The 19,255-nt window shown below is 34.7% G+C and overlaps 1 protein-coding gene across 2 annotated transcripts in view; it reads right to left on the bottom strand.

Moving 5' to 3' along the window:
- Positions 1-16,234: 16,234 nt before the first annotated feature.
- Positions 16,235-19,255, bottom strand: part of HGF (hepatocyte growth factor) — a 74,267-nt gene continuing 71,246 nt past the window's right edge. Inside the window, exon 18 of one of the 2 annotated variants that reach the window (XM_029956890.1) lies at positions 16,235-17,571. In XM_029956890.1, the coding sequence (XP_029812750.1) occupies positions 17,395-17,571 (177 nt within the window). In that variant the 3' untranslated portion in view covers positions 16,235-17,394. The remainder of the gene's footprint in view (positions 17,572-19,255) is intronic. The other variant, XM_029956899.1, reaches the window with a different exon arrangement.

A 19,255-nucleotide genomic window follows, 5' to 3' on the forward strand; every position in this document is an offset into this window, starting at 1 on the left:
CAGTCACTCAGAGATTTTTCAGGGAATCCAGCTAGAATTAAGAAAGTTTGTGTCATTTTTCAAGTGATAAATTGGAAGTACAAGATTTGGAAATGGATTAATAAGAAGTTATAAAAAGTTTTATTCTAAGTTGCACCCACAAAAAAATGTTGGCAGTGGAAAGGGGGAAAATGCTATTTTTCATATAGAGAAGAACTCAGATATTATCTTTTAAACACTTTGTGAACATTTTGCATTTATATATATTATGTTTCTGCTGAGATAAGCCCACGGTTGAGATAGAACATTTGGAAAAACACAAACTCAAATTACCTGATAATCCAATACATCATGTTTAATTTATTTTTCCCTCAATTAAATCTTGTCCTTTCAAAGATCAACTATAACACAATCTACCAAATCCCATAGCCCCTACTTCTGTCTGTATTAAATGTAGGTGTATGCATATAAAATAGAGTAATACAATTTAGTAAAATAGTAAGCATAATTTAAAATCATTCCTTTTTCCATCATCTTATGATGATAGATGTTGCCATTTTGGCTTGTTGCCATTCTATGTTGTCTTTTTCACTTTTATCTTCACAGTAAGCACAAGTATTTTATATGTAACCTCAGCAGGGAAACACATTTTAGTGGTAGTAAAATGTATCAAGTTTGTACTATATGTTATATCATTGTAAAGCTGGCTATCTACTTTTTTGTTTTCAAGTATTATAAAATTGCATAAAGTATTAAGTATAATTAAGTATTATAAAATAACATATTTCTCTGCTTTTTCTCTGCACATATAATTGTTTTCTTACACTAGACAAGTTAGCCTCATTGGCCACACTCTCTGCCCCAAACCAGAATTGCCTATAAAGTAAGTGGCAGGTCAGCTCTAAATCAACACATCTTCATTTGAAGTATTTCCCTGTCTGATTTTTAATTTTACTTCATACATGAAAGCACTGATTTTTTTTTCTTATTCCGTAGAATCTTTTTTACTAGCTCTATTGAGGTATAATTGACAACACTGTCATAGGATCTTAATTCGTATTGTATACTGTTACTTATTGAGCTTCACATAGGAGTTTTAGTGTTTCTTAGTTGTAATCCTCAGAAGCATAATTATATTGATCAACATAGGCTCGGTTACAGTAATGCCATGGTGATAAATAACATGAATATCCTAGTGTTTCTGAGACAAAAGCTTTATTTCATTTCACCCCACATATCCACTGCTAGTGAAGAGGGCATGGAAAGGGCCATCAGAGCTAGACAGACTTGTATTCAAATTCTAGCTCTTCTTGGAACCCAAAGCAGCAAAAGTGTTCCTGTTATACTATATGAAGAAACCAGAATAGATGAAGCCAGAAAGCAAACTACTAATGATGCTCAAATGACACTTAAGTTTTTATATATTGTTGATGGTCAGTTATGGTCATCTCACTAATCCAGTAATTCTTTATCCGAGGGTCCAAATAAATAGAGATTTCTACCTGTTTGGTGGACCTATGTGTTTCAATGAAATAGTTGGAGCTTTTTTTTCCCCCCCAGAATTGGGAAAGTGTTTTTGAAAAGTATGATTTAATTTTTTATATGAAGTATATGAAATTTATTTAAGAAGTCCAAAAGATCGTCAAAGTAACAGTTAACGTGGTAGGTTATGTTATTATTCACAAGTGTTCCCTCCCCCTCCCAGAGGAAGGATTACACTGTCTGTCTCACAGATGCAGACTTGGCCACATGACATGCACTCATCAATGAGCTGAATGCAGACGTGATGTGTGTTGCCTCTGGGCAGAAGTTCTAAGTCCCTTCTGCAGTGATGACTGGCCATGATCCAGACTCAGGCTTTTCCATTAAGCTGAGTAAGCAGAGCTTCCTAGTACATTTGGGGAAAAACCCTAAAATCAACAAACTCCTAACCAAGGCCCACAAAGCTCTCCATATGCGATCTGACTCCTGTCTACCTCTGAACCCCATCTTCCACCACTCTTCACACTCTCCTCCAGGTAGCAGGCCCCTTCACTGCTTTCATTCCCCAAACATATGCTACTCCATGTCCTTTACTAGCCCTTCCCTCCCCATGAGGATGCTTATTTCCTTCTTTTGTTTTTGGTCTCTACTCAAGTATGATCTTCAGGAAGGGAGAGGTCTTCCCTGATCATAGATGTAAAGCCTCAGGTTTTTCTTCTGGTTTATCTCCCTACTCTTTTATTTTCACTTCTAAAACCACTGGTTTTATATATTTAGTATTTCTTTACTTTTTTACTGCCTGAATTATTCACTGCTCTGTTACTAGTGCTTAGTAGCTGACACAAAACATCTGTTCAATAAATATGTGCAGGTTAAATTAATTAACAAATATTATAACTTAGAACAGGGCCAGGTTTTCTATTCTTGAATAAATGGTTTGTTGTCTTGATGCAAGGAATTTCCCTAAATACTAACAAGCAGAAAATTAATTAACTCCTTGAATTATATACCTAAAAATGCAGAAGGCAGAACATACAAATAAAGCAGTAGCGCTAGTATATCTATCAAAATAGGTATTTTAACTCTTTAATCCTGATATTCTAAAAGAATGTGGATAAAGTACATTCCACAGCAAAACAAGATAAAAAAAATCTGTGGTAGGGGCGCCTGGGTGGCTCAGTCAGTTAAGCCTCTGACTTCGGCTCAGGTCAGATCTCACGTTCGTGGGTTCGAGCCCCGCGTCAGGCTCTGTGCTAACAGCTCAGAGCCTGGAGCCTGCTTCCGGTTCTGTATCTCCTTCTCTCTCTGCCCCTCCCCCTCTCATGCTCTGTCTCTCTCTGTATCAAAAATAAATAAAACATTAAAAAAATCTGTGGTAAAGAGCATGGGTTGAAGGCAATCACTTAATAATTATCACCCTACCTAGTTCTTAACATTCATTAACGTGCAGGTAAAATGAAGATACACAGATTATTCTGAAACTGAAATTAGAAAGCTCTCATTTCTTAGTATAGTGGCATATAGGAAGCACTCAAAAACTATTAGCTGTTATATATTATCTTTAATAAATATATTTTAAATTTGGGGTATATAGCAGACCATTATTTGGAAGTAACTTAACTAATGATAAATATTTTCCAAATGAAATGTCTACTTCATAATGAACAAGTTGGCATTACATTACATACACACATTAATAATTTGGCTAGTATAAAATAAAATACCCTTTCTCATAAGTATATAGAATCAGAATTCATATAATAAATTCCTATGAAATACTAGACTTTAGTGGTATTTTTTTATGTACTGCATTGTTTATCACAATATAAATATGTTTAACTTAAATTGAAACAGTTGATAGAATGTTTTTAAATTTTTTTAATGTTTACTTATTTTTGAGAGAGAGAGAAAGAAAGAGAAAGAGAGAGAGAGAGAGAGAGAGACATATCATGAACAGGGGAGGGGCAGAGAGAGAGGGAGACATGGAATCCAAAGCAGGGTCCAGGCTCTGAGCTATTACCACAGAACCCAAAGTGGGACTTGAATTCACGAACTGTGAGATTATGACCTGAGCCAAAGTTGGACACTTAACTGACTGAGCTACTCAGGCACTTCTAGAATGCTTAAAATGCTTTCTGTCCTGCATAAAATCCAGCTCATTCATAATCATCCAGTATTTCATCAAATCACATGAGTATTACCTGAAGTTCTCATGATGACGAAAAGATTTTGTCTTCCTAATTTCAACAAGGTATTGTTTTGAGATTTTTCTTGTCTTCTTTGAAAGTCATTGGTTGACTGTACCTTTTCTTCCCACGAAACATACAAAATTGGTTACAGTAATAGTATACATAACAAAAAGTAAAATATATTTAAACAGCAGGAAAGAGGAAGGAAGAGATGAAGGAGGCCCCTCTCCTTGGCCACAACTCAGTCACAGGGCCAAGCCCAGCCAGAAGGGTGGTGAGGATACGGGGTATGTCAGGCTCCACATGCCCAGCCAAATATTGGGGATTCTATTACTAAGGAAAAAGTGGGGAATGGATTTGGGGGACAGAAGAAATCTTTAAGTCTTCTTTTCCCTTCTTACCAACTACTGAGAACTGTTCACAACTTTGAGGAGAATACCTAGCATATAGCCTCATCCTGTCATTTCAATAAATTTTTTATCACTACGTGAGTTAGATAATTATTCAATATTTGCTTAAGTATTGCAATAATACTGGTTTATTATCTTTCCGCCCTGTTGCTGCAGGGAAAATAGGTTCTTTAAGGATATCCATCTAAAAACAGATGGAACAGATCTAGAGCAGTGTTTTGCTCCCAGAAAATCAGGCTGGCAGAAACTGAACAAGAAAGTGGGACCCAGCCAGCCAGCTGGTTGGGATAAAGGCCAAAAAAGAGGTTACACCTACGGTCAAACTCAAAACTTAAGTAGAATATAGCAAAGAATGGAGATAGGAGACAGAACCATTTCAGGAAGACAGAACATCCATGACAAAGTTATTGCGGCAAGAGACAAAGGAACAAATGAAAATAACCAAACAATAAAACATATCACTTTTGGTTCAAGCAGCTAATGTGGCATCTGTTTGTCTGAAGCAGAGTTAACAAAGAGGGAAGAGGTATTGAGTGAGCTCTGAGATCACTGAGTAGCTCTTTCTATAGGATACAGGTCTGTATCCTGGCAGATGGAGAGCCAAACAATGACTGTAGGCATGGGCTGTTTCATGTGGCTTTTAAGTAGATCACTGTTAATAGCACAGACGATGGTGGCTTAAGGGAAAACCTATGTGGATTCAGTGTTTTAGGAAACTGAAGCAGTCAAGGGAAATAATGACTGCTTTACCCAAGGAAAAGGAGGTTAAAAAAGAAGAGGAATGATGATTTTCAAGGCATAATCAGGTGTCCAAATCAGAAGACCTGGCTGTCTGAGCCAGTGAGAGAAGGATGGGATGAACCAGGGCTCTCTCTCTAGTTTTGGTGGTTTGCAGATGGTACAGCCACAACTGGAATACAAAACAGGAAACATTAGAGGAAAACCAGGTTTAGAGGGAAAATGCATGTTCAGGGTTTGACGTTATTATTTGAAGTGCATATTGTACATCCAGGTGGAGAGAGGCACAGGACTGTTTCAGTGTAAAACCCAAGAGAGCATTTTGGACTATAGATCCACTAAACTCAAAGCATAACAACACTGTAAGAAAGGTCCAAAAATTTCAATTGACTAAAATGTGTCTTAGCCCGGAGCCCGGGGCCGCTCGTCCGTCAGTCTGCTTCCACCGCGGGTCGGGGCGGCACTTGCAGGTGCCGCGGTGTGCTAGCTTGCCAGGTCCAGGCGCGCTCATCCCCAGCTTTGAGCTCTCCAGAGAGTGATAATCCTTGCCTGAGGCAGACAGAAAACTTGGCAGCCCCCGACAAAAATGCATGCCACATTATTGGGAAGCTAATAAAAACTACATTTTTTCAGTTTTTTAAATAATTTTTTAAGGTTTATTATTTTTGAGAGAGAGACACACAGAGTGCAAGTGGGGGAGGGGCAGAAAGAGAGGGAGATACAGAATCTGAAGCAGGCCCCAGGCTCTGAGCTGTCAGCACAGACTCCGATGTGGGGCTCAAACCCACTAACAGTGAGATCATGACCTGAGCTGAAGTTGGACGCTTAACCAACTGACCCACCCAGGTGCCCTGTTTCAGTTTGTCTTCTTAAACAACAAAATTCTACATGATCAAGTTTATGTAACTGTACATTATTAACTGCATGCTGAAGTGATAAAATTTCAAATGGGCAGAGACCAGGTTTACCAACCTTGCCTCTTACCCATCAGAACTATCTATTCATGAAGGAAAGACACTACGCAGTGTCCCGACAGGACTAAAGTGGGCTTTTTATTACATTTTTAGGCATGTGAATGTCCTGAGAATGCTCTTGATATTCCAAGGTACATAGAGACAGAGTTTACAGATTCAAACTGGTGAATTAAGGTGGCTGAGGCATGTGTAAGTCATGTGCGTAATAGCAGGAACTGTCAGTAATATACAATAAGCTTTTAATCCCAATGTATAACTTTCTGTTTGGGAAACTTAGAGCTAGGGTTTCAAAGTCACATGTTGTACAACCACGGGACATCTCTGGCCCCTTTTGAGGAACTGTAAGCAATTCTAACCTGCCACACAACCAATCTTGGCTGCTTTAAAAAATAGAATCACCTGTCAAGGTCAGGTGCTCTTGCAGATTCCTGAACTGGTTAGCCTAGCAGGTTTATTTCCCCACTTGTTGGGAAGGATAGCCCTACACTCATTCCATCTTAGGCCACTGCTCCCTAGCATGTGCTTTTGCTTCCTCTTTTGCGAGAGAATTAATCCTCCAGTTTGTCCTTAGAAGGCTTCTTCCCAGTCAGAGATGGGGGCAGATCACAAACTGAGTTGAGGAAGGAAGTCGAATGACATCGACCTTGACTCATTCCTTATGGAGGAGTTTGCTAGGTCTCTACCTGGGATTGTCTTTCTCTGCCAGAAGTCTGTCCACATCCCTTTAGGCTATAAAGTAAAGTGGATCTCACTGTTGTTTGGGCAGCCTTCAAGTTTTTGTTGTGTGTGTGTGTGTGTGTGTGTGTGTGTGTGTGTGTATGTGTGTGTGTGTGTGTGTGTATTTTAACTCTTCTGTTAAGTATTATAGTTCTTTTGAGGTTTTGAGTATTATGTTCTTCATATTTATGACCTCAGTCCAAAAATAAGTAAATAATAAAATCAAGGTGCTGAAATAAAAAGGGAGTAGATTTTGTTTCCAGGACTGGCTGTGCTGCCTAACTATGTGACCCTGTGCAATTCATTTCACTTTTCTCTTCTCTTCTTTCTTTATTTTTTCCTCTGTAAATCAAATAGGTGATTTTTAGCATGTCTTTGCAACTGTCAAAGTTACTGTTTCCATGTAGTTTAATGCAAAAACTAAACAAGTAGGTCATATTTTTTCCTGGAACTTCTGTGGCCGTATGTAAAAATTATAATGGCTTTTGAGATCTTTCCCTCTTTCCTAAAACACCCTTGATATTTACAATAAAGCGTAGGCGCCATTAATTTTTTTCTTTGCTTTGGAATAACTTCTGAGCTTCCCCTTCACCCCACATAGGCCCCTTTAAATTCCCCCTAATACCCTTTATGGGGTGCCTAGATGGCTCAACCGGTTAAGCATTCCGCTTCTGCTCAGGTCATGATCCCACGTTTTTTTTATTTTGGGCCCCACCTTTGTGCTGGCGGCTCAGAGCCTGGAGACTGTTTCAGATTCTGTGTCTCCATCTCTCTCTGCCCCTCCTTTACTCACATTCTCTCTGTCTCTCTTGAAAGTAAATAAACATTAAAAAAATTTTTTTAATAAAAAATAAATTCTTATCACTAAATGTTTCTATTTCCATCTCACAAGCTCGTTGCTTTTATCAATAGCCATATCCACCTCCCCCATTAAAGATAGAAAAGCTTCCTCTTCTAAACTATCCTCTTACCCACAGGCCGACAACCCTATAGTAAGTCACATTACAGGAAACTCCTACTGGAAGCTGGAGAGGCCACGCTCCTGTAGTCGATGCCTCGCAGAGCTGTGGGCCAGGCACACCTGAAAGACAGCTTGACCTCTCATTAGCTTCTTGCTCGTATTCTGCCCAGATGATGCCAGAGCTTTCTTGTTTAAAGAAGAGTCTCGCCTTTTCCGCTACATTTTTGGGAAAATGATTAAATCAAGTGTTCATTCAACAGAGTAGAAGGGAAGGGTCAAGCGGATTTGATGTCAAAAATATGCCCCACATGTGTTCTTATTACAAGTTATTTGAACACTTCGTTTTCTCTAAAATGGATATAGTTGTAGAACTTGCCTATAGAACATTGTAATGATGATTAAATGAGATAAAATAGAGCCTGGCAAATAGAAAGCCCTGAATGAGCATTATGTATTATTATTCGATCATCTTCAAATATAATTGAAAACATGATGATAAAACATGTATCAGTCTTGCACTAGCAAAAGAAACCTTTATAAGTTCATCTCAAAAATTGCTAGTGTTCTCACCATTTGAGAAGTTATGTTATTCTTTTGGTAATAAATGCATCAGCCTCTTTGAATTTACTGAGTGTCATAAGATTCTTGGGAATGTAAGGAAGAAGAGGCAGGATTAAAAAGATTAGGAAGCTGGGAAAATTGAACAAAGAAAGAGAAAGATAAAAGAAAAGTAACTCTAAACTAAGTCAAACAATTAGTAATGCAATGACAGAAGTGTTCAAAAAATAGAAAAGTAATATTCAAATTGGCAGGATTTCAGTCTACAACAACATAAAAAGTTTCAGGAAAGATGAGCCAAAAAGCTCAGGAAAATCTTGCTGTATGTTCCAGCAGCTATTTGCGCTTCTCAGTTACCACTTTCAGATTCTTGTTTATGTGTGCCTCCCACACCTGTCTGTATTTATAAGGAGGGTAGTGACCAAGTTTTATTTATTCACTGTTATCTTCCCAGTACCTACCACAGTCATAGCGAATGATCAATAAATATTTGCTCACATAAAACAAAAGTATATGACAAAAGCTAGTGGAAACCACCTCCCCAACATGACCATGAAAATGATCTGAAGATATGACTATTTTAATGGTAAATAAAATTTAATGATTATATATGTCATGATATTTTGGAATTGAATAGTGGGGGAAAAGAACCTTTTAAGCAGATAATTACTAATGAATTCATTTAACAAATATTTATCATGTAGGACTTAGTACTAAAGTTAAATGTGTGAAGAGTTTAAACCTAGCCTATATGTTCTCATGGAGCTTACAGTCTAATAGGACTGACTATATATATATATACATATATGACAATATATATGACCATATGCAAATACCTAATTAACTGAGGTAAGTGTTCTGAAACAGAAGTGTATCATACTTTCTGATGTGTGATGCGTAAATGGGTCAGGAGAGTGGGCAGGGCAGGGGGGATGATTGGTGACATTTTGGCTGAAGGATGAAGTAGGCATTAGTCAGGCAAAAACTAGTGGGTGGGAGGATAATTCCAGTTAGAATCAGAGTTACAAAGTCTTTGAGAAAGGAAAGAGCTTAGCCTATTCTGTGAATGGCAAGAGTCTGACGTAGCTGAAATGTAGTGTGCAAAAGGAAAAGAGGTGATCGATGAGTTGAACAGTCAAGGACAGACCATGTGGGTATTGGTAGGCCAGAGGGAAATCACTGAAGGATTTTAAGCAGTAGAATGACATAGCTATATTTTAAAATGTGTACTTTAGAAATTGGATAGAAAATGATTTGGAGTATAGAGGGAGAAATATTTTGATATTATTATAATAATGGAGGCAAAAGAAAATGGTGGCTGGGGCCAAGGTGGAAACACTGGAAATGAAGACATATGAACGATGCATGATATATTCAGGCAATAAAACTGATCTCTTGGAGTTTGTTTGGATATAGAGAGGGAGATACAAAACAGGTAAAAACTAACTTTCTGGATTCTGGTTTGGGTAAGCCAGATTACTGTGACTTTAATTGAGAGGAAGATTGAAGGGCAAGAAAAGATTGGATACATTCAATTTAGAGGTGACAGCATGTCTGAGCACTGATGTCAAGTAGACAATTAAGCTCTTGCCTTTGTATCTCCATCTGGTACTCATTTCTTCCCTGTTGAGCTGCCTTGTTGCAGTGCCCCAAGTTCACCTGCAAGTAGTGGCAATGGAAAGATGCTGAAGCTCTTGAAGTTGAGGAGAGTATTCCAATTCTTCAGAGAGCAGCATTACAATAGAGAAAGCTTTGTTTTCCCTGTTACTTTGGATCACAGTTAAGATATAATTGATGTAAGCAGCAAATAAAAAAAAGAATGGAGAACATGAAAGAATAAAAATGGGACCCTGACTGTGGATGCAGACAATTTATGCTCATACTCTGTTTGCTTATTTTAGGATGACTCATTGTACTTCGTGATTACAAGTGAATCTGGGAAATACAAATAGCTATGACTAAGAAGGAAACAGACTAATAAAGGACAATTCTTTAGACTTTAATGTTGACCTTACTTCTGGGTACATGTAAGGACTCCCAGAAAAAATCCCCCAGCTCCCCTCCAGGTTTTTTTTCTCCAATGAGCTCTCCAATTTCCAAAACTGAAAATTCCAACTGATGAGGGGACATTGTGAGGGCCAGGATGACGGAAAAATATTAGGCTGTTTTTCACTTTTTTGTTGTTTTTCTTTTATCTTTTCTTTACAGTTTTTTAGTTTGGGTGGTGAAATAGTATTGCCTTCATATTTTTGTGCTGCCAATTTGCTTTTATTTAATAATATATAATATATGAGAGGTCACATAGATGGAATCCATATGTCAAGAAAAATATGCCTCAATGCTTCTTAACTGTCTGAATTTTACTCAAATTGAGTATAAAAGAGCAAATCTTGGCCAAAGGGAAGGATTGCTAGGAGATGTCTTTGTTCTTTTTGTTTGTTTGTTTGTTTTTGTTTTTGTATTTTTTTTTGAAAAAACAGATTGTTGTAGATTATAAAACATAAGAGAAATCTCAAACTATATAGTTACTCTGCTTCCTATTCAGAAAATAAATAAATATGCAAATCAAGTTTTCCTGGATAGTATTTAGCAAGTCTCTTGTGCTAAAGGTGTAACTATTGTCTGCATACTTTAAGGGGGTTCTGTTGTATAACATGTTTGAAGAATATGCTATACCCTGTTCCTTCATGGAGCTTCAAAATACACATGATCCTCCAAATGTCCTTGAGAACTCTGCGACCCAGTGACCTGTATAAAGCATCTTGGCATCTCTAAAAGTTATTCAAGCCCCAACCATGTTGTTTTCATTACAGATTTAAAGTGTCCAGCAGAATAGTGTTCCATGAGAGACCATTTTGGGTAAAACTTACCTAAGTCATTTCAAGAAATATTTCCCATATTAAGAAATATCCATAGTTAGGAAATTCCATGAGTTTCCATGGAAGTTTTCAAGCCTTCAGAATTAGAAAATTCTGCCTCATACCTAAACTATCTGAATGAAATACCAATCTTATTTTCCCTAAAGTCTTACTCTCTTAACCAGAAGGACTTGAGCATGTCCCCTCAGAATAACTCTTTGAAAACCAAAGAAAGATACTAAGTCACATGTGTGCCTTTCTTTTTTCCCCTCTAAAAGATCCTTAATCACTGTTATCATTCATGGTGCCAAATTTTCACTTATTATTTATTGTTTTCCTTTTATAGTATATAGTCTTCATTTTCAAGCATAGTCATATACTCCAAACTATCACTGCATTTGAATTTCAGCCACTTTAAAAATCAGGTTTCTGAAAACTGGGCAATATCTCTGTAAAACTTTTAAAATAAATATGAAAAAAAACCACCCAAAAATCCATCTGCCTTTTCTCCCAGTTCATATCATTACAAGATGTTACCCAAGTTGAATTCTCTCAGTTAAGAAAATTCATCAAATGAAAACCTTTTGCTAATTGAGTAGCAATATTGTGAAACTTTTCAATGCACAGCAGATGGCATATTTGCACATAAGTAATGAGTAGACTATTGTTGCCTCAGAATATTTTTGCAATAATTGATGGATCTTTTTCCCCTCAGTGGCATGACATCAGTGCTTTGTAGAAGAAACTCAGATGGAAAAATGTTCACAAATGTAATCAAACTGTATCAGGATGTACAAAGTAAACAACTGCATCCATTAGCAAACTATAATTTAGTTCTCCATTTTTATTTTTAATAACCGCATATCTAATATAAAGGCATAAACTCTTCAGAGTTAATAATTCCTATCTTTTCCAGCTGCATGCTCTAGTGTATGAAATACAATAAACCACTGAAAATAGCCACACTTACTAATTCAAATCTAAATAATGTAATTAATTACATTAATTAGTTAAAAATATAAAACCCCAAAAGTTTTAATCCTCTCTGAGATTTGCATAATTTTTACAAAAATTATATATCTCTGTGTAACACTGATAAACCTTCAAAAAGAGAGTGGATTCTAGAGCATTAATAGGATTCTAGAATATTAATAGTTATAAATATTTATTGGGTATCATTATGGACAAAGCACTGTGCAAAATAAAGATACAAATCTTAATAACGAGATATTGCAAATGTCTCCATCAAGCTCAAACTGAGTGGAGGCAGGTGGCACAGTAAAAACAAAGCCGAATAAAACATAACAAAATAACTCTCACACAGACATAGACAGACTCTTCTAACAAGTGGAAAGGAACCCTTAGCAAACCCAGCAGTAGGGCTAAGGAGATGATAACTTCTAGATAAAGATGTTGAAGATGGATTTCCGAGGGAAATTCCATGATATCTGAATGTTTTTGGTGTTATAGAGCAGCCTGGTGCTTGCAGGGACTGTTTGAATACAAACATGAAGTTTAAAAGTGGAGACATTTAGGATGTGAAATAAAATAATGAAAATAAAGTGATGGGTATTCAGGAGTCAATTTGGAATTAGATAATATGTCAGATTGATAGGTTTTCTTTTCTTTTCTTTTTTGATGTTATCCTTTACCAATTTAAAGGTGTAACATAATGCATATAAATAATCTATGATCTCACACTTCTCTTGAATTATATCCTTTGCCCAGTATTTGCTGTCTTGCCTAGGTGAGCTTTAGGCAATAACATATTCTTCATAGGAATGTAAACTTTGCCCAAATTACTACAAATATTCTTTTCATTTTGAAGTAATTTTAAATTTGAGCTCTCCCAAACAACACACGCAATTTGAGATATTTGTAAATGCCAGCGACTAGATAGATAGGTTGTGTAGAATAAGACTTTTAATATGAATTTTACACGAAAGGTTTGTAATTTGGTAAAATGACATAGAAAGCACTTTTAGGGTTGTGTAAATTATGGATGGTGTCTGTGTAGGAAAATAATGAAATAAAATAGCAATGAAACTCCTGGACTAAAACATTGAGGAAATGCAAATCAAGGTGATTCTATTCAAGATATTGGCAAGTGGGACTAATTAAAGCATTAGTTTGTCAGAGTAAATAAATACACTGTAATAAAAAACTAACAAAATCATTCAAGTTTTATTTATTAGACCCCAGATATTTACCTTTCTTGCTCTTTCACTTCATTGAGAACCCTGTTCAAATACCATCTCTTAAAGAAGCTTTACTGGACTATTCTACTTAAAGTCGTGGAATATACATTAAGAATGAAATACACACACACACACACACACACACATATACATATGTACACACACACACATATATATGAAATATTCATTGATACTGGTACCAGAAATACTGCTAAATAAATGCATATATTCTACTTAGATAATAATCACTAAGAAGACCAGATACTATCCTGGGCTCTAGAATTAGATACAGTAATCATCACTTGAGATAGGTATCTATGCCAGAAAATTAGTAGAGCAACTTTTTTGGGAAAGAGGCAATATAACTTAAAAAATCAATAGTGTTATAGAGCTCTTTCTGTTAGACAAACTGGTAATTTGTTCTTCCAACTTGCTTTCACTTTGAATTAGGTGAGTCCATTGGACTCACATTTATTATGAATTTAATGTATTTTTAAAGATACAGTACAAATTGATTATTTGAATCATTTACAATTACTTCTGTAATATATAATGATATGATAAAGGAATTTAGGTAATCATTCATGACAATATTTTGCTTATATTAACAAGTTATGTCACAGCACAATTCCTATCAATGAGAGCATTGTTTTCTGCACTAAGCCCTAGAGCAGATTCGAACATGTCCATGTATATAATTATAATAAGAGAAAGGAAGCATTTTGATAAAATATTTTATTATTATTAAGAATAATAATATAATCATGGTTATAAAAATAGCAACTTTATTAACTACAGAAACTTTATATACAAGTCATAACCACAGTGTTCCCTTTTTGGGTAAGCATCCAGCTTTACCACTCAATAGGCAGCTTATCAATTTCCTATTTACACCAAGACAAACACTCATAGCATCCACAGTATTCCCTTTTCAGGTTCCTAAAGACAGAAACTTTCTGTGCAAATGGAAATGAACGTACTTAAAATTACACTGTCAAGATTAATAGGGACCAGAAAATTTTAACATTTTTTGTTTCAGTAAATTCATAGCACAAAACTCCATTGAACATTAAAAGATAACTTCTTTTTAAACTTTATTGTGAAAAGTATTTACACATAACTATGTCTTTAATTCAAACTGACTTTCCTTCAAATGAGTTTGTCTATAACTATGTAATATAATTGAAAGTAGTTATATTTGGAACCTTAGTAAATCAATTTAAAGTTTTTAGTATGAGGGTTTATTAAAATTCCTTACCTCATGATTTCTATATTGCAATACCAGTATTTATTTCTTTTTTTAAAAAAAGAAAATATATTTAGAAACAACAACAACAAATGTCTGACAACATTTGTCACTTCTTGACAGTGCTTTTTTTTTCCCCCAAGAGAATGTTGTGGCTATAACATTCACTTTGTATAGTACCATTGGTACCAACAAGATATATTCACAGGAATAAGTGAAATACAATTTTGCTATCACATGTCATTACTGTTATTTTCTTGCCTTCCAGTGTCTCATATATCCCGTAGTTTGAAACACTCAGATAGCAAGCAAGAGCCTGTTAACACTAGAAATTGATTCAATATAAACCATTTTACTGAGGACCTGCCCACAGCAAATTGGTAAAACTTATTACATATTTTACAATAAAATTAAGGAAGTATACAAAAGGATCATCACCCCTTCTGCACGGCAGAGGCATTATGACAAATATTTTAACTTTATATCACTATTCCTGGCAGACATAAGAAAATATCCACAGTTACAACAGCACATAACCATTATTCAAAGAGCCCAAACAAAAAAATAGCATTAAAAACTTCTAATTTAAAAGATCCTTTTGTCCATTACTCAAAATACAATGGATTTTGGATAACTTGGATTTTTCATTTTTTGTCATAAAGAAAAGAATGCCCAGGAAATAGTATCTTTCACCAGAGACGAATGACATTATTATCCATTGTCCTACCACCTAAAATAACATGGATCTTGTACATCTCGCTTTTATTGTCAATTCTGCTGATCTCTCTATGTTACAAAGGGCACTTCCCCAAGCTGTAACTGCTTTGTGTACCATGTTTGATGTTTTATGGGTGGTATGTTTTCACCCTTTAAGAAAATGGAAAACATTGAGTTCATAATATCTAAAAAGTTAGCTGCATCTTGTAATTAGGCGATCTCTATCTCTCTTTCCATGGACACTTAGAAGAAAAGTCAAGAAAGAAATATTTTAAAATGTGAGTTTTTAAAAGTATTAGAATTTCATAAATGTTTTACAAATATCATTAATATGTGACAATACATTTTTGCCGGTTCAGCAAAAAAAAGATGGAAAAATTACATTAATTTTGGGACAGTATACTTTTGAAATTCCTATTGTTTCCTTATATCATATAAGGAAAGAAAAATACAATCGATAAGACAGTGTGGAATGACAACTTTTTGGAAGTCTCTTGTCTTTCACTGTTTCTTGATACCAGCACATATGTTACTATATATATATATAGTATATATGAGATATATATACATATATATATATAGTATATATGAGATATATATACATATACATATATATATATATATATATATATATATTGCACAATTTGGATAGGCATTTCTGGATTTGCTGTCCTATACTCTGTGGACTAAGTTTTCAAGTAAATTTAAGAGCATTTTACTCCAACAGTGTCCTATGAAACTTTTAGAGCATCATTTGTATCTCTGGGGATACTTGTATCAATGGGGATACTCTATTGGAAGCATTCAAATAATCATTTTAGAATTTGTACAGGATGATTTTGTGAAAATTCACAACCTACCTATTAGTCTTTGTGGTCTCATTTCTTGACAAATACATGACTTTTAGCTAATCATGTCAAATACAATAATAAACATGATAATCTGGTATTATCAGATAGAATACAAAATTTGAATGAACATTCCCCATGGCATTAGAAAGATGCCAAAGATGTAAAAGAAAATAAGATAAAATGTAGACATCCTGATAAAATCTTTCATTAGCAAATTTAACTCTCCTTTAAAAAAATAAAATTCAGAGGTTAGACAGGCTAGTTTCTTTCCTTTCTTATTACATTTTCCCCTTTACTTAAAATAAAGTTTTTTAGGCTAAAAGACTTCTAGGTTGAGAATGTATTCAGATTTTTTTTTCAATCTGTACTGTAATGCATAGTTTGATGAAAGTCTCAATAAATCTTTGAGGATAGTATGGAAATTTTCCTTTGAAATATTCTTTAAAAATTCAAAGAAGATGAGCTACAAGCCAATCACAGCAGCAAGTCTTAGAATTAACCTACTTAAATGCATTTTAAAGACCAAAACCCTTTTAAGCTTCAATTAAACAATTATCTAAGAATAAAAGATGCTTTAGGAAAGTAGATCTAAGCATATCTTTCATAAATAAGTGTCCCTAAATTTGAACGAAAGAAATAATTATAATACACATATTACCCTCTTCCCTTTAAGAATTCGAAACTACATAATTAGTAGGATGATAAATATATATAAACACCTATGTTAGGCATTACTTAATTTTGTGGGTCATTGCCACATTTTAAATGCCAACCAGTAGATTATCTGCAGATTTTTTTTCCTAGAAAATGAGTTGGTCACTTCTGTCTTTCACCTTTCTTTAAAATTTCTACTGGTCTTTAGACATTTATAGTTTTCTCATAAGGACAAACTATAGGTAAGCACTCAAAATATTTAGAGGTTACATTAGATATACCACAATTTGAACTCTAGTGCATGCACATGTGTACCCAGGTGGGATTATATAGGTAATGAATTCATAAAAAGTATGTGTACCAGTATTACGGATACACAGTGAGAAGGAATGAATGAAATATAATGTATTGCATATGAAAGGTAATATAATTTAATATAGAGTTACAGTTTAAGGACAGAGGTATAAATAGTCTTTGTGGGATTAAAATAATGTTTAATTCATGGTTTATTCATTATTAAGAAATTAATCTTGGAAAGCAGCGTAGAGAGAGCAATTGAACTTTTCCATTAAGTCTTTTATCATCCAGCAATTATACCTTTGCAGTTTTTAATCCATTCAAGTATCTTCAGGAGATATGTTACTATACTTGCATGTACCTTAATTCACTTCAACATTTACAAAGTAACACTGACAAACAAAACAACAGAAAACACCCATAAATATTAATGAGTATCTTAACAAACATGACACTCAAGTAGTTATCTAAGATTGTTTTCAGTGACATTTTAATTCCATGTTCTCCGAAATCTTCATGTAAAAGAGGATTGTACTGATGGAAGCTTCAGACACAGTTACATCAGCTATGACTGTGGTATCTTATATGTTAATATAATTTTATGTATCCATTTTGCATAATATGCTACTCGGACAAAAATGCCAGGACGATTTGGAATGGCACATCCACGACCAGGAACAATAACACCAAGAACCATTCTCATTTTATGTTGTTCACAAACAAGAGGGCCACCATAATCTCCCTAGAAAGAAGATATGCAACAATAACAACAACAAAAAAGCATTATTTTAGAAAAAAATTAGTAATTCATTACTATTTTCTATATAGATTTATATCTCAAATATACACATCTACACAAAAAGAATAACTGCAGCTAAGATATGAAAATGAAAATAGATGTTCTAGACCTTTGTTTATCTTTCTACAGAATTACTCAAGTAAGACTGTGAGAAGTACAGAAGTTCTCTGTCACGTTCTATCATATGTAGTATTTGTCTAATAATGACTTGTCTTATTCAAAATATTCACTCTTTTTTTAAGTGTATTTCTTTATTTTGAGAGAGAGAGCAAGCAGGGGAGGAGCAGAGAGAGAGAGAGAGGGAGAATCCCAAGAAGGCTACGCACTGACCGCATGGTAGATGAGAGGCCAAAACCAAGAGTCAGATGCTAACCTACTGAGCCCCCCAGAGGTCCCTTCAGTCATCTAAACTGGGTTTTATCTCTGTTGAAAGTGGACTAACAAGCACAAAACCACTGATAGCTATTTAGAAGGTAGACTTTATATTTACTTTTATTTTCTTCCAATGTTCAAAATATGTTCAACATAGAAAATGTAGAAAATTACAAGTGCTTTTGTACCCCCCCTGTAATCATGCAGTTTTAAACTGCATTAAATTTTCTTTAACTTCTAAAACTTTTTGTTTTCTTTCCTTCTATCTTGTCCCCAGAATGATTTTAGCAAGTTAAATATAAATTTCAAATGATAAAATAATTTTATTTACTATTTGGAAATTACTTTACTTGGCCTAAGGAAAGAATATGTCTGTATTTCCTGTTGATGTTAGTAGTTAAATATATAAAATATTTATATTCCATACTCTCCTTTGTGGGAGGTAGTCTGTGATTTCATGGCTCGCTCTTTCTTTCTTTTTCTTTCTTTCTTTCTTTCGTATGTGCAAAAAGGTGATTATATTAAAGCATGGGTGGTTACCCTGTTTTATCATCAGATACAGACAGATGATAGATGAAAGAGGAATAGATTGATGGATTGATATGTATATTTTTATAAACATGAATATATTTGTTTCTTATTATGTATAATCATTACAAATGTGCTGCATCATTTTCACCCACCATGTAGCCTCCTAAAATTGCAATAACTGGCTTCTGGCATCCTTATGTGAAGAGTGTTTAGGACTATCTGAATTTTCCCCTAACAGTGATGTGTTGAGATAAAACCAGACAACTGTAAAATTTAGTTCTGAACTGCAGGTGTAAAGAAGTGGGCTATCAGCACTGTATGATGGGGAAAAACAAGGTGGGAGTGAAGCTGGTGATAAAACAGCCAGGGAAATAGGTCAGTCTAAGAGATTTCATATAAGCTATGCCCCATGACTTAATAAATCTGATTTTTAAATAAATGCACCATTGATTACAGATACAAACTCTTCAAAGCAATTTACTTTGGGAGTCTTTCACTAAATGTGATTCCATTGCTCCCAAATATTTGGGAGATTTTCTTCAAGTATTTAGATTTCAGTGGCTTCAGGAATTATAACACTTTGTTTTAAATATAAGTGATATAAAAAACATTCTGGAGAATAAATGCATTTTTTGAGATGTGGCAGAATCAATTAAAATTGGTCAATATGGATAAAAAATAAATATATGATAGTGTAATGAATAATTCAATAAAATGGTAAAAT

This window comes from Suricata suricatta, chromosome 2, assembly GCF_006229205.1.
Source record: "Suricata suricatta isolate VVHF042 chromosome 2, meerkat_22Aug2017_6uvM2_HiC, whole genome shotgun sequence".
In the NCBI taxonomy this organism is placed as follows: domain Eukaryota; kingdom Metazoa; phylum Chordata; class Mammalia; order Carnivora; family Herpestidae; genus Suricata; species Suricata suricatta.